This window comes from Petaurus breviceps, unplaced genomic scaffold (genome assembly GCF_028583685.1).
Source record: "Petaurus breviceps papuanus isolate PSGF00001 unplaced genomic scaffold, PetGlider_PUasm1.0 140, whole genome shotgun sequence".
NCBI classification, from domain to species: domain Eukaryota; kingdom Metazoa; phylum Chordata; class Mammalia; order Diprotodontia; family Petauridae; genus Petaurus; species Petaurus breviceps.
This window is the reverse complement of record NW_027185698.1, coordinates 50,618,979-50,643,368: the sequence shown is the minus strand read 5'-3', so window position 1 is coordinate 50,643,368 and position 24,390 is coordinate 50,618,979. Positions and strand designations below refer to the sequence as shown.

At 42.4% G+C, this 24,390-nt stretch overlaps 2 protein-coding genes across 4 annotated transcripts in view; one reads left to right on the top strand and one right to left on the bottom strand.

The window, feature by feature from the left end:
• Window positions 1-339: 339 nt before the first annotated feature.
• On the bottom strand, window positions 340-13,993 carry CYB5R2 (cytochrome b5 reductase 2). The gene is made up of 9 exons (XM_069072886.1): window positions 13,811-13,993; window positions 12,591-12,737; window positions 11,144-11,216; window positions 7,587-7,693; window positions 5,110-5,239; window positions 4,520-4,603; window positions 3,891-3,976; window positions 2,005-2,104; window positions 340-868 (listed from the first exon to the last, which is right to left on the bottom strand). The coding sequence occupies exons 1-9, from the start codon at window positions 13,829-13,831 to the stop codon at window positions 696-698; spliced, it is 921 nt and encodes a 306-aa protein (XP_068928987.1). The 5' UTR covers window positions 13,832-13,993; the 3' UTR covers window positions 340-695.
• Window positions 13,994-14,341: 348 nt separating this feature from the next.
• The window catches only part of PIGG (phosphatidylinositol glycan anchor biosynthesis class G (EMM blood group)), a 163,623-nt gene continuing 153,574 nt past the window's right edge, over window positions 14,342-24,390 (top strand). The window contains exons 1-4 of one of the 3 annotated variants that reach the window (XM_069072745.1): window positions 14,342-14,980; window positions 16,889-17,054; window positions 24,221-24,258; window positions 24,339-24,388. In XM_069072745.1, coding sequence (XP_068928846.1) covers window positions 24,379-24,388 — 10 coding nt within the window. In that variant the 5' untranslated portion in view covers window positions 14,342-14,980; window positions 16,889-17,054; window positions 24,221-24,258; window positions 24,339-24,378. The remainder of the gene's footprint in view (window positions 14,981-16,888; window positions 17,055-24,220; window positions 24,259-24,338; window positions 24,389-24,390) is intronic. The other 2 variants (XM_069072737.1, XM_069072753.1) reach the window with 2 other exon arrangements.

The window sequence follows — 24,390 nt, the reverse complement described above, 5'->3', positions numbered from 1 at the left end:
AGCCATAATTTGTCATGTGCTCATTCACTCCTGATTGCTTTCCTTCCTGCCTGCTTTGCCCTTCCCCACTCCAGTATTCCTTTGGACTAGAACTTGGATTTTAACATTTCTATAATGGAAGTCCATTTTATTCTTCTAGAAATTAATTTTTTACCTATTTTATATGAAAGCTCTACGATTCCCTACCTGCTGATAGTTCTCTTAAGGACTGTGCTAGAAGACAGAAAACACTAGTATAAAGACTAGCTTTTTAGCCATCCAAAGCTTTTGACAATGAACTATCTCTTGAATTGTGAGTTGGAGGTATGCACGCATCTACAATACACACAAGACTTTACATTTTATTTTACACAAATTTTATTTCTCTAAAATATAAAACCAAATGCTGTTCTGCAAATCAATTACCAACACTTGTTGTTTGGGTCTAACATGAACAGTGTACTACTGAATCCCTTCGGCACAGCTTCTCTGACCAAGACACTTAAAGAGCACACAGAAATCTTGGACAAGATAATGAGGCAAGAAGAAGTTTTGTATGTGCTTTTCAATTTTGCAACTCATTCTGAAAGAAAATCATTTAGAAAACTACTTACTTTAACATTTAAAAAAACATACTATTTTAGAACAGGCTTTGAACAAGACATCCTGAAGTTCAATACAAAAAGTATCAAGATACACTTGCTAATAGGAATTTGTTAGTAGGCAAAAGTCTTGTCTTGAGCATAGCCCAGTTTTTCCAGGTTGGGCTGACAGGCAAACTGGATCATTGGAGGAGGACCACACATCAAAATGACAGTATCATCTCCTGGTGGTGGAAGATGGTCCTTGATCATGTCTGCATTAATGAATCCAGAGCTATACTTCCAATCTGAAATGGCATCAGAGGAAACAGTGGTAAGTTTAATTGGGAATTATCTTAAAAACCCGGGGCTCTATCCAAGTGGTTCGAACCCTTCCTGGAGGAAGTATCATGCAGCCAATAGTTTTGACTTCTCAGTGCCACCAGTAACCCCCTGCCAATACTGCATTATTAACTACCCTTCTATGGAGATTTCCCTAAAGCTTCTGACGTCAGATTTGTCTTTAATGTGAAGCTAACTGGTGAGTGCTTAGACTGAGCCTATACTGCTTTGCTCCCTCATTAAACCCAATTCACTTGCATGTCACGGCATCAACTCCCTGATATCATGGTCCTCTTCGAGAACAAAGGATGAGCAACAACAGCCAGATGGCCAGAAGGCACCTGTCCATCAGTAAGGCTGGGAAATGCCCAGGGAGGAACTTTAGGCCAGAAAGGGTTGTTTGCGTTTTGGATCACGTTTCTGCCCTGAGCTGCAGCAGACTGGCACCGGTCACAAAAGTGTTGGTGAACTAGCCTTTCCAGTCTTTTAAATTGCTTTTCCTACTTTACCCTATATGAAGTACTCCCATTTCACCCTGCCAAGGTAACTTTATGCAGACACAGATAGGAGGCAATGGATTAAAGACTGTACCTGTTACATCCTGCTAAGTGATCTGAAGTGTTACTCTGTAATACTGAGTCAGAGCTCTTTAAAGTGGGTCAAAAGGGGCAGCCAGGTGGTGCAGTGAGTAAGAGAGCCGGCGTTGGGAGACCCAGGATCAGTTCCGGCCTCAGATACTTGGCCCCCACACAAAATAACTGGCCGTGTAAACTTGAGCAAGTTACTTAACCCCAATTGCTTTTAAAAAATAAAAATAAAAAAATAAAGTGGGTCAAAAGCCAGTCCTGACCTGAGAAGACTTAAACCTATGGGATCTGAGAGAGTTAAAACAGTTGACTATGGTGAAAAGAGACAGGGAAGTGAAAGGATCAAGGCATTTAGAGGTGGAAGGGACCTTAGTAATCACTGAATCCATACCCCTCACTTTCTAGACAGGGAAGGTAGGATCAGTGCCAGGACTGGAACCCAGGCCCTCTGACTCAACATCTAGGAGCAGTGCCACTCTCCATACTTCTAGCGGAGGGAAGCACATAAGGATTACCATTAGGAGGCCTGTCCAGAGTGTACCACAGACTAAACTGGTTTGGATGATTCTTCACCACTTCTTCTAGCTCTGCTCTCAGTAGGATATCTTCCTCAGTCTAGAAAGAAAGAAAAAAAGATATGCATTGAAGAAATGTCACAAGTATTTTTCCTAGACTTTGTTCTTTACTACTCCGGTAGGAATGGAGAAGTCTAACATCAACAGTATGTCAAAACCAAATACTGACTACAGTCAACCCAGCATAAACAGGCACATTGGCATTACCTATGTAGAAAGACCAAATGACACATGTAGATCCAGATTTCAAATGAGAAAAATCAGATAAAGTTTTAGCAGGTATTATGAAAGTCTTGAGGAATTTGAAAGAATGAAGATTGGAAGGTAATGTGGCAAAAGCCAACGTGGGGCAAGTTGGGAGAAGAGAAACTGAGAAAACCACAGAAGCTGGAACATAATTTGAGAAAAAGAATCAAGCTAGATGGGCTCAGAGATACTGTCATATCCCCCAGGACCTGGAGAAAGGTACTGTGTGGTAGGGGAAGGGGAGCGAGAGACATGCATGGACAGGCATTTAAGTTCATTAGTATTCAATGAATCAGCAAGCATTTATTGAGCAACAACAGGATGCCACGCCCTGTTAGATGCTGGGCAAAAACACAGTAAAGTTTAAAGGGATGAGGAAGGGGCCAAGCTGTTCAAGATTTTGGAAGCCAAACAGAATTTTAGAGTTGATCCTGGATGGAAAGTTTATAGTGGGGTAGCATGGTCACACTGGCTACTTGGGAAGATGACTTTGGCAACTGAATGAAAGATGTGACTGAAGGCTTGAGACCAATCAGGAGGCTAATAGTTCAAGCTTGAGGTGATCTGAGCCTAAGCCAGGGCAGTAGGTGTGAGTACACAGAAGGAGTTATATATAAGAGATGATGCAATGGTAGAAATGACAAGACTTGGTAACAGGTCTGATATGTGCTGGGAGGGCAGAGTCAAGAATGACACTGAGGTTATGAGCCTAGGTGACTCGAAGCACTGGTGGTGCCTGCCCTCGATAGTAAGAGCAGTACAGAATCGGGGGGGGGATTTGGGATAATGAGTTCCATTTGGGAAATGTTGAGTTCGAGATGTCTGTAAGACATCTAGTTCAAGATGTACCAGAGGCTGTGGGTAATGTACAACTGGTGCTCCAGAGAGAGGTTAGGGCTAGATGGAGAGATCTGAGAATCACCTGCATCAATAATTTCATCTATGAGAGCTAATGTGATCACAAAAGGAGGTAAGCTAGAGAGAAGAGAGGAGGACCCATGATGGAGACCTAAGAGGATATCCATGATTAATGAGCGTGTCCAGAATGAAGAAGTAGCAAAAGAGAATGAGAAGGAGCAATCAAACTGCTAGGAGAAGCAGGAGAAAGTGTCACAAGAGCCTAGACCGGAGAGAGAATCCAAGAGCAGGTAGTTAACAGGGTTAAAAGCAGCAGAGAGGTCAAGCAGGATGAGGATTTAGAGAAAGCCTCTAGATTTGGCCAACAGATCGTTGCTGATTTTGGAAAAAATTTTCATCAACTGATTAGGTCCGACGTCAGTATACAGAGGACTTAGAATTAAGGGAGTGGAGAGGAAGTAGAGGCATGGGGTATTTTGAATATTTTGCACAAAAAGCTAAGGGTGCTTTTTCTCCCTTCTGACCCCATTTCCCACCAAGTAGCTCCTCTTCCATGTTTGTTGAATGATTGAAGATAATAGCCCCTAAACTAAAATACCTTCAAACAGAAATTCCAAAGCACACAGTCTGTTAAAGAAAGATTAATCCTGCCCTACTTAAAGCTTAATGTTCATGCCTTCCAAGGGCAGGGAGAGTAAACAGAGAATAAACTGTTACCTAACCTGATTAGCAAAGATAAGGGAGCACTTGGTACCATCTTCTGGGTCCTTGGTAATGTGCCGAATCAGCTGCAGCATTGGTGTTATTCCTAGAACACATCCGAGAAAATATTTTCTTTCATTTTCTGGATTCGATGGAATCAGTATATGGATGGATGCTATTTAGATGCCCAAACAGGAGAAAACTTGGGGACCCTGGCTGCTCTGTATCTATTAAGCTTCGTCCACACCCTTCCTTCTAAAGTTAGAGGTATGAAGAATCTGCTCATTGCAGTTTTGCTTGGATGCAAAGAACAATCCAGCTCTTTCTCCTTTTCTCAGCTACAATTCTAGAACAGGGAGGAATAGTGTTACATAGGTAGGCCCATTCAGTCTGCCCCATTGAATTAATATGTGACAGCAACTGCCACACCTTTAGGAAAGGTTGTGTTGCTGAAATGAAAGAGCTCTACAGGCTCATCACTTAAATTCAAACCCTGACTTGAAGTCTTTGTAAAGTTCAGTGATTTAGGGAAAAACCCTAAAACCTGGATATCCATGCGAGTCAAGGAGATCTGTAGTCAGATTTATACTTGTCCTTCCAGATTCAGATTTCTCTCCAAAGCACTATGCCACCCCCAGGAAAGTCTCACCTGTCCCACCAGCAATCATTCCCAAATTCTTGGCAAACTTCATTTTAGGCTCACTCTTCTTATCTGGTTTGACTGCCAGCTTACCTGCAAAAAAAATGTTAAGGAGCACAACTTCCCAAACTTTCCTTAGTGTATCGCAGAGAATATACTTCCTTTTCCCACTGCCCTAGAAGAGTAAACTAGTAAAGAGATGGATTATTCCCAGTTAAATGGGAAAGGAGAAAGCCATAGCCTCTCCCACATGCCCACATTAAGGAGTATGACAGTGCAGGAGCAGGGAAAAGGAAAGGCCTTCTCTGACAACAGCAAACACAGCACAAGTATGTAAAGAAGGAAATACAAAAGCTTCCAGTAATTACAGCGTCAAGCACAGAATCAGTCATGCGTACAGCAGCCATACATTATGTTTTTGTTGAATGAAAAAAATAAATAGAATATTTTGTCTGAAGTGACAGTCTTACGTTATATCAATCTTCTGGAAAGTATTGTCTTTAGAATGATGAAAATGTCTTAGAACATGCTCCATCTTTTTCCCACCCAAAATACCTTGGAAAACAAAAGGACCTGTCTTTGGGCATGAGCAGGAGTACCTGGTCCATCATAAATCAGGAGCCCGTTTGGCCCTCGGAAATCGATGGTATCCCCTATCTTCATGTTATCCAGGTACTGAGACATCTTTCCCCCCTCAGGAAACTTAGGGTGCACATTTTTGTAGTAAACCTGGAAAACAAGGACTTGATAAGACTTTGGTATATGCTAGTGTAGTTTTATAAGCCAATTTTTGGTAATTTCACTGTTAGTTAAGACTTATATTGCTCAACCGTGGATAGAGCAAAAAGTTCATGACCAAATAAGGAACAGAGAGGATCTAAGATTATAAAATTGAGCAAATTTTATTACATAAAATTTAAGTTTTTTCACAAATAAAACTAGTGGTTAACATTGGATGCTAAAAAAACAAAGCTAGGCAAAAATTATGGAGCAAGTTTTATATGACAAAGGTCTCATATATTTAAGATATTTATGGAACTGACTCAAATTTATTGGAACAACATCCATCCTGCAGGAGATAAATGATCAAAGGATATGAACAAAGGATATGTTTTCAAAAGAAAAAAAATTAAAGATATTAACAATTGCACAAAAAATGTTTAAACACATGTTTAATGCACAAAAAACATTAAAGAAAAGCAAATTAAAACAATTCAGTGATTCTACTTCATACCCATGAGATTGGCAAAGATGACAAAAATGAGAAATGACAATTGTTGTCTGGGAGACAAGCACACTAATCCTCTTATTTGTAGAGCTATTAACTGGTCTAAAGTAAAGCAGTATGGAATTATGCCCCAAATCACTGAAATGTGCACATCCATTGATTCAGAGATATCACCACTAAGGCCATACTCCAAAGAGATCAGAGAAAGAGGAAATGGGCCCATGTGTACAACGATACTTATAGCCGTTCTTTTTGTTACAGCAAGGCATCAATAGGGGAATGGCTGAACAAATTATGGTTTATAAATGCAACACTGTTGTGACCTAAGGAGATGACAAAAGAGATGGTTTCAGAGAACCCTAGGAAGACTTGTATAAGCTAATGCAGGCTGAAATAAGCAGATCACAAAAAACAATTTATACAATCATAACACTGTAAAGACAAAAGACTTTGTAAGCCTTAAGAACTCTAATGCATGCGATGACCAATGATGATTCTAGACCTTCTGACAATAGATAACGGACTCAAAATGCAGAAAAAGAAGACATATTTTTGGACATGGCCAATATGCGAATTTGTTTTGCTTGACTGGAGCTCTTAGTTACAAGAATTTTGTTCCTCTTTTTTTCTTTGTCCTCCCAGTAGGGGGTGGGTGGGGAAAGAGAAAGTAGAACATTGGGAAAAGAAAAAAAAGGGTCACTCAAGTGTTTTTTTCTTTTTTTCAATTAATAAACCTGATTTTTTTTCTCCCACTCCACCCTCAACTGAAAAAAAATCATTTAACTAATATGCTTAGTCAAGTAAAATAAATTCCCATGTTGCCCACTTTCAAAAATTATGTTTCATTCAGAGTTCTTAAGTTTCACTGAAGCATTTTTCCAAAAATGCACAGAAGATAAGCACAAATAAGCAGAATGGCTTTGGAAATCACATTTTGAATTTATTATAAATTGTAAAAGAAAAGCAATTTTCCTTTCCTTTTCCTTTTTTTTGAGGGGGGGAGAGGGGAGGCAATTGGGATTAATTGCCATGGGTCACATAATTCATAAGTCTCTGAGACCATATTTGAACTCGGGTCCTTCTGACTCCAGAGCTATCTACTATACCACCTAGCTGCCCCAAGAAAAGCAAGTTTGAAGCCTATTTTATTTAACATGTATATCAGAATGTGTTTCTATTGTTTTGCATATGTATATATATCGTGTTTCCCCGATAATAAGACACTGTCTTATTATATTTTTTGGAAAGAAAAACACCAGAGGGCTTATTTTCAGGGGAGGGCTTATGTTGTCCTGCCTCAGCTCTCCTCCGCGGCACTGCTCTCAATGGCGCCAGCAAGCAAATCACTGGGGAAGAACAGGATGACACGCTCACTGCTGCAGCTCTGATTGGATGCAGCTCGGAGCACTGCGTGCATTTCATGGGGGTGGCATGGTGCATACAGAGGGTACCGTAATGTAGCGTGTAGCGCAGGGGATCACCTTCACTACAGTAGCAATCTCAATAGGGCTTATTTTCAGGGGAGGGCTGATTTTAGAGGAATCTTACACAGTAAGGGGAGGGCTTATTTTCGGGATAGGTCTTATTATCGGGGAAACACAGTATATACATGTGTGTATTTGGATGAGTTAGTTCTAGAAGATTCTGAATGACAGCATGCTTAGGCAAAGAACGGTTATTAAATGCTCTCAGACTGGGTTCCTGTATCTTTGAGGGGACACTCACAGTCTTATGAATCAGGTGAATAATGTCACAGTTGTGTATCACTTTAAGGTTCTCCAAAATATAACATTTTAAACTTCTCATGCCTTTTCACACCTAGGATGAGATGGTGCTGCCTGAATTTACCTTAATAATAAGGTCCACATAGCCTTTTACTTCATCACTAGAAACGGGAGTATAGGCCCGGATCACTAGATTGCCGTTGACTTTGGCAGAGAGATAAACATGTTGACCTAAAGGAGGAGAAAAATAAAAAGTGGGTTTTGTGGAGAATTCTTTTTTTTTCTTTTTAAAATGAATATGATCACAAATATCCAGGAAAAACTCCAAAGATAGATCTGTTTCAGAACTGATGGAAAGGTAAAGAACATTTCACAGAATCAAAGAATGTCAGCTTTAGAAGGGATCTCAGAAGCCACCTTTCCTCAATTTTTAATATATGTATTTTTTGGTGAGGCAGTCAGGGTTATGCCTTGCCCAGATAGTAAATGTCAAGTGTCTGAGGCTCAGGTCCTCCTGACTCCAGGAACAGTACTCTAACCACTGCACCACCCAGCTGTCCCAACCCCAATTATATTTAACAAGATTTCTACCTATAACATTTCTAACAAGTGATCAACTAGATTTTCCTTGAAGAGCTCCAGGAAGGGGAAACCCACTCCTTCCTAAGGTGCCCCATTCCACTGATAATTGGGAAGTTTTTCCTTACAGCAAGCCAAAATCTGTCCTTTTGTAAATCCTACTCGAGTACTCTCAGTTCTGCCCTCTGGGGTCAAGGAGAGCAAGTCTTATCTATAACTTCTAACAATTTCCCTGTTAAAAAGAGAATACTATTCACTAAAACAAAACTCTCTTTTCTTCCAACAACTTAATGTTGCTATTCGCCTCATATTTTCCATCCCAGTACAATGGGCATGAAAAGACTCAGGTTCCTGCTGCACGACTCACTAGCTGTGTGACCTCAGGCAAGTCCTTTCCTCTCTGAGCCTCAGTTTCCTTCTCTGTAAATTAGAATGAGAACAGATGATCTCTACAAGATCTCCTTCGGTTCTACATCTTTGTGTGAGCAGAAATGTACAGGACACTAAAGCCCAGTGGAGCAGTGAAAGAATCCTTATCCTGGAAGTCAGAGGATCTCAAAGAAAAACTCCAGCGCTGCCTTTCAATAACCATGTCAGGTCAAATCGGTTCAACTCTACAAACAGCAGTTTCCTCATGTGTGAATTGGAGATAATCACCTCTATTCAGGGTTATTTTGAGAATCAAATGAGATACAGCTATGAAAATCCATTTCAGTACAACAGATGTCTATTAAGTACCTACTACATGCAATGTCATTTTAATCTCAAAGCACTGTCCAAACCAGCTTGTGCTGGAGAATATGTGATATGTATCTGTGCCATCCAGAGCCACCAAAGACCCTGCACCCTCATCATGCATGTTGGTGACATCCATGTGTTCTGGCTGTGGCTGTCACAGAATATGTGACCCAGTGTCTGGGCTCACTACCAAACTATTCCTGAAGCCCTGATTTAAGACTTTATAGCATGTTTCCTGACTCCCCCTCCCCATGAAGTCTCTGTACTTTATTTGAATAGTTACTAGCACCAAACTATAATAACTAGTCATATAACCTGAGTTTTCCCTAGACCCAACCAAACAACCTGACACAGAGGTCATTATAGCTCTGCAGCTGCAGCACAAAAAGCTCTCAGAAGCCTTGGCTTTGAGCCTCCTAATCAGTGGGAGCTGATGGGAGACCATGATTTGGAATCTGGCCAGTGTCAGGGTATAAGCCATCACCCAATCTGGGAAAAGTCCCTCCCTGCCCACATTGCAAAACAAGGGCAATACAGATCAAAGGTGAGATTTGCCAGCTGTGTGCAGCTTGTACAACCGAGATCTTATCTCTGCCTCTGAGAACTCTGAAAATGCCTTGGAATCCTGGATGTCCTTTCCCTAGTCTTCTACCTGTGTGTTAAATACAAATGTAGTTTGTTTTGCTTTTTTTTCCTTAACCCAATTCTTAATTACTCAGCTGACACACAAGCTTTCACCAGGCCTTCTGGTTCTCTGCTGGCCTTGCTTCTGCACATTTCAGTGCCCCTCAGTTCTACCACCAAAAGAGGACAGAATATTTGACATCCTTTGGTTCCTGGAAGGCAGCAACTCTAAGAGTTGAAGATAAAGAGGAAGTGGAACCATGGAGCAGAATAAAATCTGGGGAATGTCTTTGGATTAAATCAGTCGATGAAGCTCATTCAATTCTATTCACTGAATTAAAGGATGGATCTCAATTATTTGCTCTCCCCCCAAAAAGCTGTGGATAAATAAAGTCATTAAGTTTTGACTGTGGTGGCTCCTTCCAGCTCTCCCTGTTCCTTCTGGCCTTCCCTACCTCCCCTCACACTCATACACTTTCTCTATCCCAACCAGATATGTTTTTTTTAAAAATCACAATCCCTGTGGAAGTAAATCTTGTAAACTAAAATAAACAAATTAATAAAGACAAAAATAGAAGAAAAAAACCACGATCCCATCTATTTAGAAGATGCTTTGCCATTTACAAAGCACTTTCACATCTACCCCATTTGATCCTCAAGATTCTGGGAGGCCAGCAGGACAAGATTATGTTCCCATTTTACATGTAAGGAAACTCAAATCTAGAGAAAGGAAGTGACTTGCCCCCTATCACATAGCTATTAAGTGGCAGCTAGGACCAGACCCTGGGTCACCAGACACACCAAGGCCACCTAGAACTGCAGGGAGGGGTGAGGAAGGTCCAAAGCCTCCCTCTGATAATCACTGGCTGCGTGACCATGGGCAAGTCACTTAAACTTTCAGAGCCTGGGTTTTATCCTATGAAAAATGGGGATAATAATACTTGTATCTAGTTCAGGGTTAAAAATGAGGCTCATAGGAGAAGGTATGTACAGTACTTTGGAAACTTTAAAGTACTATATAAATATCCATTATTATTATTATTAGCACTATGATGCCCTGCTTCTGATAAAACATTTCACATCAGCCTATGAACAAAAATTAGAAATGGATTATGCCAAGGGATAGTGTTTTATGGCAGACTAGACAACAGGAGACCTAGGTTTGGTGAGCACTGGGCCACTGACTCACTGGTGTGACCCTGGGCAAATCATTTCTCAAACTCTGGACCTCTGTTCTCTCATCTGTAAAACAAGGGGATACAAAAGGAAATTTGCAGGAAAAACAACAACAATACTCACATAACCCACTGAAAACTAAATCCAAATGACCTGGATAACCTAATGTTTTAAAATATCTGAGCTGCCACACTCCCGTCCCCTCTGCTAACATGGAGCTAACATGCTATCTGTACAGTCTTTCCATCTCAGGGATGCTATGAGAACCACACTAAATCAAATACTTGAAAGCACTGGGCTTAAAGGTAGAGGGCTGGGATCAGAATTCTGACTCTGCTATCAACTTCCCATATAATCCTGGGCAAGCAATAATTTCTCCCAGTCTCAGTTTTCTTCTGAAAAAACAAAGAGAGCTGAACTGGATGATTTTTAAGCTTCCTTTTGGCTGTAATCCTATGCTTTGACAAATAAAGCACTACAGAGAGTGCATGGAGCTTTGCATATAGCAGACTTAATAAATGCTGAATTACAGGGGGGAAATATTACAAGTGTTATCATTATTACCTATGGGGAGCCCTAAAATGTGATCTGATGTAGGAAGTCCAAACCGGAACCTCTTGGTATCATGGCTGATTTCCTAGTGAAAGAGAAAAAACAAGAATACTCCATCATTCTCAGGGTTTATAGTGCCCTACATGCCAGTACAGTATATGGTACTGGACTGTGAATAAGCACTAAAGGAAAGTTCCATTGGCCTCAGAAAGTATTCATTTCCTTCCCTTTATATACGTGAGGAAAGTGACTTGGCAGGGAACTACACACACTTGTCAGAGGATAAACTCCTTCTTAGCTGACCAAAGAAGAAAATGTCGCTATCAGGTTCTTGCATGTGCAGAATATTTGACCCAGTGTTTCAAATGAACTCATTATGATGCACATACTTATACAGGAGATTTAAGACTGTGATTTTAAGTATTTCTAAGGGTTATTGTATCCTAATGATTGCTGAGACCAAGCAGAGAAATCATTGTTGAAGTCAAGGAGAGAAATCATGTTTGCTACCTCACTCCACATGCAATTCAATCTCTTGGCAGACAGAGCTGCCTTAGAATTATGAGGAAACAAGACATTAAGGAGACATAAACCCTAGAACACAAATTAGTACACAGCCTAGAGCCAAAAGGAGTAGGGCAAGAACCTTCTTAAGAAATGAAAATTCCATCTTCAGCCCTGGTCCCAGTCCTGATACAATCTTGAGACTTAAAGAAGGGAGGGAAATTCTGCCATCTTTCTTTTTTTTTTTTTTGGAGGGCAATTGGGGTTAAGTTGCCATCTTTCATAGGTGACAAAAACTCCTCCTTACTGTGAGTCAGCAAAAATTTAAAGGATACTAGATATCTTGTACACCAGAGGTTCTTAACCTTTTACATATCATGAAGCCCTTTAGCAATCTGGTGAAACCTATGGATAAACCCATGCATAAAATGAAATTCACAGGATTACAAAGAAAATCAATTACACTGAAATAGTTATCAACATATTATTTTAAACCACACATTTCAGAACACTAGGTTAAGAAACCCTATCCTCTCAATACAAATCTCCTTTCCCCGGCTTTGAGCCATGTTGTCTCTTCCAAATACAGAGAGTCCTTTTTCCTGGGCTGGGGAGAGGGCAGAAGGATGGAAGCTTTGATGATTATAGAATAGGTTCAAAGAGGTTCCATGTTCCCGAGAAAACAATGGAAAGCATATTCATTCACTGCCAGATTCCCCATCATCAGTGTACAGCCTATCCTTCCAAACAACAAAATCACAGAATGTAAGGGTTGGAAGGGACTTCAACGGCCATATGGTTCGATTCATACACAAAAAGAATCCCCTGTATAAGACAGCCAATAAAAGTTCTCTATTTCAAGAGCTCCCATGAACTAGCCAGATGAACAGCCCTCCATTTCCAGATGTCCTGGCAGAGGGAACGTTTGGTTAGCTTCAGGGACACAGAAGGTTACCTGTTTATCAATCAGGGGCAGTGGGTATTTTGTATTTGGATCCAGTAATGTGATAAGGTCTTTCTTCTTTGGGGATCCCATGTTCCTTAAAGACAGTAGTAATACCGATGCACCAACTACCAAAACCGCAATTAAAAGGGAAGCATCCTAAGTAAATAAACAATGGCAGATCAGATATACATCAAGAAGTCTCCAAACTTAAAATATAAAAAGGTCTATGCCTAAATGGAACCAAGACAGGCATAACATTCTGAATACATGTCAGATGGCACCACACATATGCTACAGAAACACTTGTTTCTTACAAAATTATAATTCTGGTGATATTGGTGAGGGAGTTTACAGGTCCAAGTCAGAGTCAGAATTAGTAGTCCAAATAGGCATCTTTCTAAGGTACAAGCATTCAACGAAGCACAGCGATGGGAACTTTTAACATGTCTTCTGTAAATGCACATTTTAAACGGAAAAACAAAAATCCAAAGCATGGTCCCGTGGCATTTATTTTGTGCTAAGCTGAATGTCTCCAGCATACCCTAACATGTAAGCGTGAATGTCTGCAAGCCTACAATGGGACTAGCGCTGACTGAATGAGGCTGGGGCACAGAAGCCAGAGGCGGCGGGACAAGGGACGTTTACAGCAGTCTTCAAAGTCTGCACCGTCGGACTTGAGCCTCAAGCCAGCCCTGGGGGGGGGAGGGTAGGTTGGCACTAAAAGCCTTATAGTTCTCACGTTACAGGCACAGGCGGGGAAATGGAAGCTCAAAGATTTTAAGGGAAACCCCCGGGCACAGATAGAGGCCCACGCAGGATCTGAACCCGGGGCTCTCGGCCTTGGGTCCCGCACCCTGCCTCACCTGCAGGGCTCTACCTCACTCCCCAACCCTGGGAGGGCCCGCCACCCCCGCGCAAAGGCGGGGCGCTCCCTGGAGCTGCAGAGGTTTGTCCTAAGGTTAAGGCAACAGGAGGGCGGAGAGCAAAGGGCAGAGGGCAGAGGCTGAAGCCTCGCGGTGGGGCGTCGTCGCCCCGGCCCTACCCCGGGCGAAGGCTCCTTCATCCCCGAGGCTCCCCGAGGGCAGAGCCGGGCGTCGGGGCGGCCCCGGCGTGGGAAGGGAAGGCAGGGCTCAGGCCGCAGCCCCGTCCCTGCGCCGAGCCCGGGCGCCCACTCGGACGGGGACGAATGCGTGGGGCCCACTGACACGCGGCGGAGCAGCTGGTTTTACCAGGGCGGGTGAGGACTCCATGACGGCAGCGGGTCGGGACACAGCGACGGCTCAACCAGAGAACAGACGGAGCGGTAGATTCTGCACGGACGGAACTCAGGGAGACCGGTGACTCCGACCCCGCCCCCTCAGCCGGCAGACTCTAACGCGCGGAGAGACAGAGGCCTCCCGCCCAGCCCCTCAGCCCAGGCTCCGCCCCCTCCCTCTGCCACGCCCCCTCAGCTCCCTAATGGCGTGACCCTGTCCCACCCTTCTCAGCTCTCGGACTCCGCCCCCTTTCACCTTCTCTGTAGAGGAGGGCCCTCTGGCCCCGCCCCTCAAGCGCTCAGGCCACGCGACCCTTCCCCTCTTCTTCAATTCCCATAAACTCCCTTCCCGCCCCTTGAATTCACTCTCCGACTTCCAGCCCCCTCCCTTCCCCCTCGTTACAGACCGCCCCCCGTACCCCTCCACCCCGGCCCCCCTATTCTCTGACACGCCCCTGTCCCCGTGTCCTCGCTCTCAGGCACGCCCCCTTCCCCCTGACCCTGCCTTTAAATTCCAGCCCGCGAGGCAGCCCTCTGGCCGGAAGCAGGCTGTGTCTAAGCTGCTTGCTGTCTCCTCGGTGGCAGCCCCTCCCTTTGGGGAGCCGGGACCCCGCGCGACCACCCGCCGGGCGGGGGACAGGGGACGGGCGTACGAGTTGTCAGTCACTCAGGCGGTCCCAAAGACCCGCTCCGGGAGAGGCCTCTGGGGGCCTCGGAAGAAGTGACGCCGTCTAGACCCGCCCGTCCCTCGTCCCTACGCCGCGGCAGGGCTGGCAGCCCCGATCCTTGCGAAAAACAACGTCCAGCCCCAAACTGGGGCAGGGGTGCAGACCCACAAAAGCCCCCCCCCCCGTGCCGGGGTCACATCCTGAGCCCGTCTGCCCTTGGGCAGTAATCATAAACCGCCTTTGTGGGGCACTTGTGGTCTGCAAGGCGCTTTGCAAACGTTATTATTCCGCTAGGAGGTAAATGCCAGGTATCATCCCCATTTTACAGCCGGGGAAGCCAAGGCAGACAGGTTAGGAGTCCCACAGCGCTACGTATGTGAAGCGCAGGGCTTCCGACTGCAGGCCCAGATCTCTGTCTACACTGCCCTACAAGCTGAGCGGCAGTCTTCTCATCTGTACAATGACTTCTCTTCTGGGTAAGTTTTCGTTGATGTCCTTTTTTTCTTTTTACATCACCAGAGTTTCTCCTAGTATCCTTTCCTCTCCCCTAGAGAGCCATTCCATATAGAAAATAGTACTTAAGGGAAAAAATCAGCCGGGTAGATCAGTACATCAAAAAAAGCCCCAAACGCGGGCACTGTGCGACATTCCACCTCCTCCAGGGGGTGCACTGGGAGCGCCCTCCCACCCCTTCTGAGCCGCACTGGATCTCTTTTCATTCACTTTTGATTTTGTTCACGGTGCTGGTTCCTCTTCTTGCTTGCTTCACTCTGCATCAGTTCCTGAAGGTCTTTTCATGCTTCTCTATATTCACCACAGACCTCAGTTTGTTTATTCTTTGCTACTATATAAAGGGCTGCTATAAATATTTTGGTGTATATGGGGACTTTGTTCTTGTCAAAGACTTCCTTGAGCTATAAGCCAACTTATGGAGTCTGTGGGTCAAAGGGTGTGAAGGTCTGGGAATAGACAGTTTCTAAGGTAATTTCCAGCTCTCTGTCTATAACCCTATGACCTAGAGTGAGGCTGGGGATCAACAGGGCAATGTCTGGCCTTCTCAGTTTGGACAGGATTATCTATGAAACGATGAACTTCTTTTATGTACAAGTTGGTTTTTTAAACTGCAAGTTAAATATGACAAGTTTCCGCTGCCACACAATATATTCAGGGGTGGGGAGGCTGTGGCTTTGAGGCCACATGTGGTCCTCTCTCTAGGTCCTCAAGTGTGGCCCTTTGACAGATCGTCTAGAGGGCCACGTGTGGCCTCAAAGCCACAGGTTCCCCACCCCTGGATATGTTACAGGGATGAATTCAATTTTAGGAAGAAAGAAGTATTTCCTCTGCTTTAAATAACAACCATGAAAACGCTTTGCTTTTCTGTGAATTTTATGCAGGAATTTTGTTCTAACAGAAGAAATACCCCTAACCTTTCCATCATTTCTGATGAGATTCTTTTTTTTTTTTAAATAAAGTAATTGGGGTTAAGTAACTTGCTCAAGGTTACAAGGCCAGGTGTTTCTGGGTGGGTGCTAAGTATCTGAGCCCAGATTTGATCCCCGGGTCATCCCGACACTGGAGCCGGTGCTCTTACTCGCTGTGCTACCTGGCCACCCCATCTGATGAGATTCTTATGTTGATTATAATAACAGTAACAATAATAAATCATTTTTGTTTCTCTTGGATCAAGTCAATCTAGTGGGTGATTCAGTGATGAGACAGATTATGCAAATAGTTAAATTCAGGCAGCCAGATCTCAGCACAGGTGTGGAGAGGCGGGGGCAAGACAAGAGAAATTCAAAATTATAATTTTGGTGAACTTGACAGGGGCAAAAAAAAAACTAGGACATTCTCTACCGGTGAACACCATCTGTTGGTGTTTGCTGGGATGGAGTGGGCTGGAGGAAAGAGCCTAGGCATCTACCTACTTTATAGATTAAGAGAGTTCATATCTCTTTGGGAGGACTGAAGACAGAAACTCAGGCTAATAGTACTGGACGACATTGACAACTAAACGTGTAAGGGACTTGGGTGTGACCAGTAGTTCTCATAAAACCATGAAGTGTACCCTAACTGAAGAACCACGTGGGCTGTAGTCACATATAGAATTAAATTGAATAGAAAATCTCACTTCACAGACTCTAGACTCAATGGTAGAGAACTCACATGAAAAGATAGATGATCATACCCTAGAGCCACTCTAAAAGGATGCCACTGTTTAAATGGTATCCTATTTTTTTTAGGATTACATGTTTAAGGAAGTTTATCTCCATATTTACTCTGAAGAAAAGTCTGAGTGGGGTTTTGCACTGGAGGTGGGGTTGCTTTCAAGTTTTTGAAGGGATGTTAAATGGAAGAGAGATGTGATTTGTTCTGTTTGGCCACAGGCAGAAGAAACAGAATCTAGGAGTGAAAGTTGCTTGATTCCAGGAAAAACTTCCCACCAATTAAAGCCATCCCAAACTGCTGCATCAGGAGTTGGTGGGCTCTCTGCCTGGCAGGTCTTCAAGGAGCTGTTTTTGTTTATTACATTATATTGGCAAGTCCTTTCAGGTATGAGACTAGATGGCCATAGAGAGCCCTTCCAACTCTTGAATTCTGTAGTTCCATCTCCATTTACTTTCAAACAGAATCTTTCATAAGTTTAATTTACCAGTGAAGTTATTTATCATGGTTTTTAAGAACCGTAGTGGCAGACATCACAGAGCTTTGAAAGGATAGGATTTTCTGGGGAGTTTTCTACCTGCAAATGCCAGGAACTGGGAACTACTTTTAATTCTAACCTGACTTTTGCTGGTAGAAAACACCCCTCACATTCATCAAAATAGCAAAGTTGACAGAAAAAAAAAGGAAAATGACAAGTATTAAAGTGACTTTGGAGAAAAAGGCACATCGATGCACTCTTGCTGAATCAGCCATGGATCACAGGGGGTCTTTCCACATTAAAGAGCTTTGGTTCAGTAATGGAGAAAGTAACATGTCAGGCCATTGAGTAGGACATGAGAGGTGAGGCAGCTAATCCTTTTCTTCCTCACTCTGCCTGCTATAATACAGGCACCTTGGCAGGGTAAAATGAGAATTCTTAGCAGGAAAACAGATTGCCACTTTGTGGCACTTCACACTCTATGAATTAACACTTTATGATCAAGTGCTAGTCTGCTTCAGATCGAGGAATGAGTGTAATCTAATAATACAAATAGCCACACCTCCCATTGAAGTAGTCTGATGTTTGAAAACCTAGTTATAAAAGCTTGGTTGAAATTCTCAGAAGAACAATCAGTAATCACTATTTCCGGGGAGGGGATTAATATTAGTTCTGAGATTCCTTAAGCCATAGACAGGCACATTATTCCCTCTTTGGTCCAGCCCTATAGATTAGAAGAGTTCATATCTCTTTGGGAGAACTCCAGATTTTATTGATTATTTTTAGTTAATTTGACTGCTTTCTCCATCTCTTTTGCTATTTCACATTGGAAATTTAACTCTGGATTGATTGATATAAACATGATCAATAAGTATCTCCTCTCCCTAGAGGATGACACTGTCTTTTTAATGTATGCCACCCCCCACCAACAATAACTCAGTTTATCCCAACCTGGAAAAGTTGGGCCGTATTTAAGGAGGCTTTTGTCTACTAACAAATTTCTGTTCATGTTGCCAAGTATATTTTGGTGTCTTTTGAGTTGAACCTGAGAGTGCCTTCTTCAAATGATTTAGCCTGTTGTACAATGGATAATGTACTTGATTTTGAGTCAAAAGGACTGATATGCAAATCCCAGCTCTGCTCCTTACTACCATGAGTGACTGTGGGCAAGGCATTTCACTTTTATCTTTGTCTATAAATGGGAAGGCAGTAATTTTCTCCACCATACAGGCAAATGAAATTCCAGGATAATCTACATGATTCTAGTACTAGAGTAATTTTACTCACCACCCCAACCCAAATATTAACCAAGTTTAGAGAAGTTCCTAGTGAGAGTAGTCAAAAAGGTGGATTTAACATGAAGGACTCCTTGCTAGCATCACCTGGTATGACTGTGGGTTATACTCTCATACACATACACACCCAAACAAACAAAGCTGAAGCAGCCCTGAGGCTATAGGCTAGCCCTCCCCCCAGACCCCTGCAAACTTTGTTTTTAAAGCTGTTGGTGCACTTGCTGGGGAAGGGGCAACCAACCTGTAATTCAGCAGTGAAGTATTGGCAGTAGCGACCCAGCAGAAAAGTAGCAGTTGAAAGTCGGCAACAAAAGCAGCCCAACAGAAGACGTGTCAGCATGCCACAGCTCTGGAGAAAGCAGCCCAACAAATGGCATCATCAAATCTGCTGGGATGCAATGGGAGCTGTGGAGATGAAGAGGCATTATACCACATGCAAGGCAACCCTGGAAACTTGATTTGTTTGAGCTTTCAGTTTCCCAGTGGTGGCTCAGAAATCCATGAGCGTGTGTGTGTGCGCGCGCGCGCGTGTACTAATGGTGATGGGTCCTTGTTAGTTAGTTTGCTATTCTGTCTAGTTAAATACTTTTGTTTTGAGTTAGTCTTCTCATTTTCTATTTTTCTTTTTGGAGGGGAGAAGGCAGGGCAATTGGGGTTAAGTGACTTGCCTGAGGTCACACGTGTTAAGTGTCTGAGACCGGATTTGAACTCAGGTCCTCCTGACTCCAGGGCTGCTGCTCTATTCATTGCTGCACCTAGCCACCCCCTTCTCTCATTTTCTTAAGTTAAAAAAAAAAAGGGAAAACATTGGCTAGGAGCTGTTACAGAGCTATGGTGTTGAACACATGTTGATTTAAAGAATGACTTTAAGTGTTTCAAATCTCCTGCTCACATTCAGAACACTGATGAATATGAAAGCAGTTTTGACTGAGAGCTGTAAAGTCATTCATTAGTATTTTCTGTGTAAAAGTACGCTCCACTCCAGTAGTCTTCAGGAGAATTGGTGGGGGAACAAAAAGTCTTAGATGGGGTTAAAAACTTAAGAAGGACAGAGAGTAGTTTCTGGAAAAATGAAGTAGATTTTCTTTTATTTTAAGTACATTTTATTGATTCCTTTTGTCTTTACATCACAATCATTTCCCACACTCTCTCTGCAAACTGAACCCTTCCTTGTGAAAAAGAAAAAAAAAATAAGCAAAAACATCTAATACAGAGGTTGTATTTGACAGTGCACAGGAAACCATATGCAGTTCTTATAGTCCTACTATCAACCCAACCAGGAAAACTGGGCTGTGTTCTTTGATGTAAGAGAATGTTTCATTCTTTTCCAGAATCTTCACTGGGTTTTTCTCCTCCTGAGGAGGAACATAGATCATATCCATCCCTCTAAATAATACCTTGTAATACCCAAAAGCTGTTAAAGGTGGAATAAGCATGGGATTCAGAGGAGTAGAAAATGCAGATAGACTAGAAGACCTTGAAGGTATCCAGCTGGGAGCTAAGTTGCAGGCTGCTTGAATTTGCAGTATCAGGGACAACACAGAGCTTATCTTTCATGAAGAGGAGCCCTCTGTCAGTTGGTAGTACCAGGATTTTAATTCAAATTGAGCTTAAAGAGCATTTCATTGTCTACTTTGTCTAAAGCTCTGGGATAGAAAGACAAAATAATTTCTACATCTAAGGAGCTTACAAACTACTAGGTGTAGGGGTAGACGAGCAAGGAGGTAAGTAAATAAAATTTGAAAGGGACGAGGGACACTAACAACAGGGGGTGGGGGAAATGGGAAAAACGTCCAGTAGAAGCTGGCATATTAGTTGAGTCTTAAAGGAAGTTAGTGATACTAAAAGGCAGTGGTAAGGAGGGATGGCATCCTATGCAAAGGCATGTATGCCACCTATGAAACAATACATAGAGCAGTTTTGGCTGGAACAGATGATGTGAAGGAGAATAATGTGAAATCAGATAGATTGGAGTCAGTGTGAAGGGTTTTAAATGCCAAAAAGAGAAATTCATATATATTATCCTAAAAAACAATGAGCAGGGGAATATGACCAGACCCAAGCTTCAGAAATATCACTTTGGCAGCTGTGGAGAATGGATTGGAGAAGAAGAAAGCCTGAGGCAGAGAGAACAAATTGGCAAAAAAGGAAAAGGACAAATGCTGGTGGGGCTATGGGAAAACAGGCCCACTAACACTCTTTTGGTGGAGGTGCAAATTGAAATAGCCATTCGGGAAAGCAATTTGGAACTGTGCCCATAAGTATACTTTGACTCAGCACCACTACTATGAGGACTATGCTGCAGAGACCAAAAAAAGGTCACATGTGTACAAAAATATTTATAGCAACTCTTTCTGTAGTGGCAAAGAACCAGAAATGAAGACATGGTTTCAGAGAAGCCTGAGAAGGCTTATATGAACTAATGTAGTTAATGCGCATAAATGAGCAGAACCAGGAGAACAACTTATACTATAATATCAACATTGTCAATGAACAATTTTCAGTTTGGAAAGACATAAGAATTATTATCAATGAAATGATTAACCATGATTCCAGAGTACCAACAATGACATGCCACTCATGTCCTGACATAGAGATGATGGACTAACATACAGAATGAGATATGCATTTTGGTATGGCCAATATGATAATTTGTGCTGCTTGACTATACATATTTGTTTTAAAAAAAAGCATTTTGTTTTGGTGTGTTTTTTTCCAATTGGGGAGGGAGAGGTGAGAGGGAGAAAAAAATGTTTAAATGCTTGAAAGTTGAAATGTTCATTAAGAATTTTTTAAAAAGACTTTTATGAACTGACGCAGAGTAAACAGAACCGGGATAACAGTTTATACAGGGACAACAATATCATAAAGACAACTGAAGGACTCTGAAGGACATAAAATACAATAACCAAATATAATTTCAGATAACTAGTGACAGAGCACGCTAGCCCCCTCCTGACAGAGAGGTAAAGGACTCAAGATGTAGAATGAGGTATGTTTGGACATGGCTAATGAGGGAATTTGTTTTGCTTGACTATGCATATTTGTTAGAGTTTTTTTTTCTCCTTCTTTAATGAGAACGGGGGACATATTGGATAGAAAAACAACTGCCTGTTGACAAAAAAAAAAAAAAAAGCCATCCAAAAATAAAAAAAAAAGCAAAGAAAACTTTACAATGCCTGCTCTCTTCCTGCCTCTGCAATACCGTTGCATTACTTTCCCTCTTGTGCTAACGCTGGATTGCAGCCAGGTTTTCTGACTGTAAGTCCACCTTCAAGAGGTGAGCTTGTTCCACACCCAGAGTTTCTTGAACAGCTCACTGCTTAACTGGTTCTTGTACCCCGGGAGGGAAGGTATCGTGAAACAGAACCAAATGAATTACAATATGTAGTATATGTGATTTTTGTTTCAATATGCAGGTTGGCTCCAGTGTTTTGAGGTTCTTGTAGTTTATATGAATGATAACCAGGTGCTGAGCCCTCTCTAAGTGATGGTGCTAAGCCTCGAATGCCACCATTAAAGCTCAGAGCTTCTTCTACCAGTGTGTGTGTGTGTGTGTGTGTGTGTGTGTGTGTGTGTGTGTGTGTGTGTGTGTGTACCTATGTCTCAGTATGTGGAAATACTATACACATCAGTGGAACAGGGTGGATTTGTGATCAGTCTAGACAGGGGTGGGAACTTGTGACCTCAAGGCCACATGTGTATGGCCTTTTGACTGAGTCCAAGTTTTACAGAACAAACTCTTTTATTAAGGGAATTTTTTCTATGAAGTTTGGATTCAGTCAAAGGGCCACACTTGAGGACCTAGAGGGTCACATGTGGCCCGGAGGTTGCAGGTTCCCCACCCCTGGTCTAGGAGAAAATGGCTTCTGTTACAAATTGGGGGATCTTTTCACAATGAATTGTTGGTGAAGGTTGGAATATCTCAAGATGGAGGTACATATATGTAAATGTGATTTAGTTTCCTAAAGATGTTTTTGGCCATGGAAGACTTGGATTTTGTAACAGTTTGGTGAAGGACTCTCACAAGAACAACTCAGGAATGAAGTAGCTGCAGTAATCCATGCAACTACAAAACTTCTGTACGGCATCCACTTTGTGTGGGCCCATCCTTACTCTCTGCTAGCTCATGAAGTACCCCAGGAATTCCATACCCTGGTTGAACTAGCATTTTCCAGATTCCCATAGAGCTGGTATTTGTGGATACAGGCCAGTATACTGCAGGCTAGCTGGTTGTGCTGGTCATGTTCCTGGAAGCATACCAGGATGTCCTCCAGGTCAACCATAACCTCATAGCCCAGCAGTTGTCAAAGATGATATTCATGAAACTCTGGAATATTACCAGGATGTTACATGGCTTGAATGGCATGAAAGTATGCTCTAGCTGGTCATATGGAATTGGAGTCATATGAAAGTGTTTCATTCATTGGCTTCCCCTATAGATATCAGATTATAATAAACATCACTGTCTGGAATAATTGGTCAAGGACTAACAGGAGATGGTACCATTTCTGGGCAGTGAGGGCAAATGGACATACTGCTCTTCACAAAACATCAGAGCCTCTTTGGGAGGACACTCTCCACACACTCATCTCCAAAGATTCCTAAAGGATAGGGATTTCTGATTCTTTCAGGAAATACAGGGATGGTGGCACTGAGCCTTTGTACCATTTAATACCATGGCGAATTCCCCATTTTTGCCAGGTGCTGCAGAATGGTGGAGATGATTAGATACAATTGTGGATACATTAAAAAGAGCCAAGGATGATCTTTAGTGGATTCCATGTGACAGGATATATATAGTACCTTCTAAAATACATCTCCAAACCCCCCCTCCCAAGAGCTCCTACACCTAGAAAGCAGACGTGGATGATAGCCAGTTTTAGGGGTTCATGATGACTTTCCAGCTAGGCTTCAAAAGACAAATCTCATGGTTAACAAGACCTGAGGAGACTGGGTACCAATCCACGATTTATGTTACCACTGGCATGACTTGGACATAAACTGGGTCTTCTTTTTGGCCAGGATTATAGCTATAAAGTTTCTGGATATTCTTAACTTAATGGAAAACCTATGACTAGAGCACCTGAAAGCTGCAGAATTCAAGATTCAATTACAGCTGCCTTGAGGGACAGGTTTCAGGGGACAGAGACTTGGGAAGAGGCATTTTCACTGGGTATCTCCTTACTGAAGAATCTGGCTGACTGAAATACAAATAAAGGCTTTCTGTTTGTAACCTAAATGCTGTACATCTAATGGAGACAATTAGTGAACTGGTAGGAGCTGAGCTTTCTGGAATTAGAGGATCATATATTCAGAGATGAAAGGTATCTTCAAGAAACATCAAATCCATTCCCCTTGTTTTACAACTTAAGTAAAAAGGTAACCAATCCAGAGAGGTTAGGTGACTTGTCCAGGGTTACACAGCTAGTAATAATCTGAGGTAGGGTTTGAACCTAGGTCTTCTTAACTCCAAAACCAGTACTTTATTTGCTAAACCACGCTGCCTTTTGGAATAGCCTCTGTGAGAGGAAAGATGAAAGAAAATAGGGCACTTTGGGCAGTAGATAAGTAGATCTGACAGAGGTTGAGTATAGGGTATAGGCAAAACCACCAAACTCTTTGGGGATCCAGAAAGCAGTTCACAGAGAATGAAGGACTGATATGGAACATCATAACATAACATGGAATAACATACCTGTGATATGTACAAAAGAAACAAACTTGAGGACCTTATATGTATTGATATCTCTTGCATGTTTCTCCTTTACTATTTCTAGATGAGTGGAAAGAACAGCTGTCAAGTGTGGAAAAATCTGTGAGTTTATCATCTTATTTAAATTTTACAATAATTCTTTTAAGTTAGGCAATACAAGTCTTTTTTCCCTTGCTTTACAGATGGGGAAACTGAGGCTGAAAAGAGATAAGTGATTTGCCCATGGTCAAAGGT

Coding starts and splice junctions, on each gene's coding strand:
- CYB5R2 (XM_069072886.1), bottom strand. CDS start 13,831: ATGGAGTCCTCACCCGCCCTG. Junction 3,977..4,519: donor AATGATTGCTGGTGGGACAG/GTGAGACTTTCC, acceptor GATGTGTTCTAG/GAATAACACCAATGCTGCAG. Junction 869..2,004: donor TCTGGACAGGCCTCCTAATG/GTAATCCTTATG, acceptor ATGCCATTTCAG/ATTGGAAGTATAGCTCTGGA.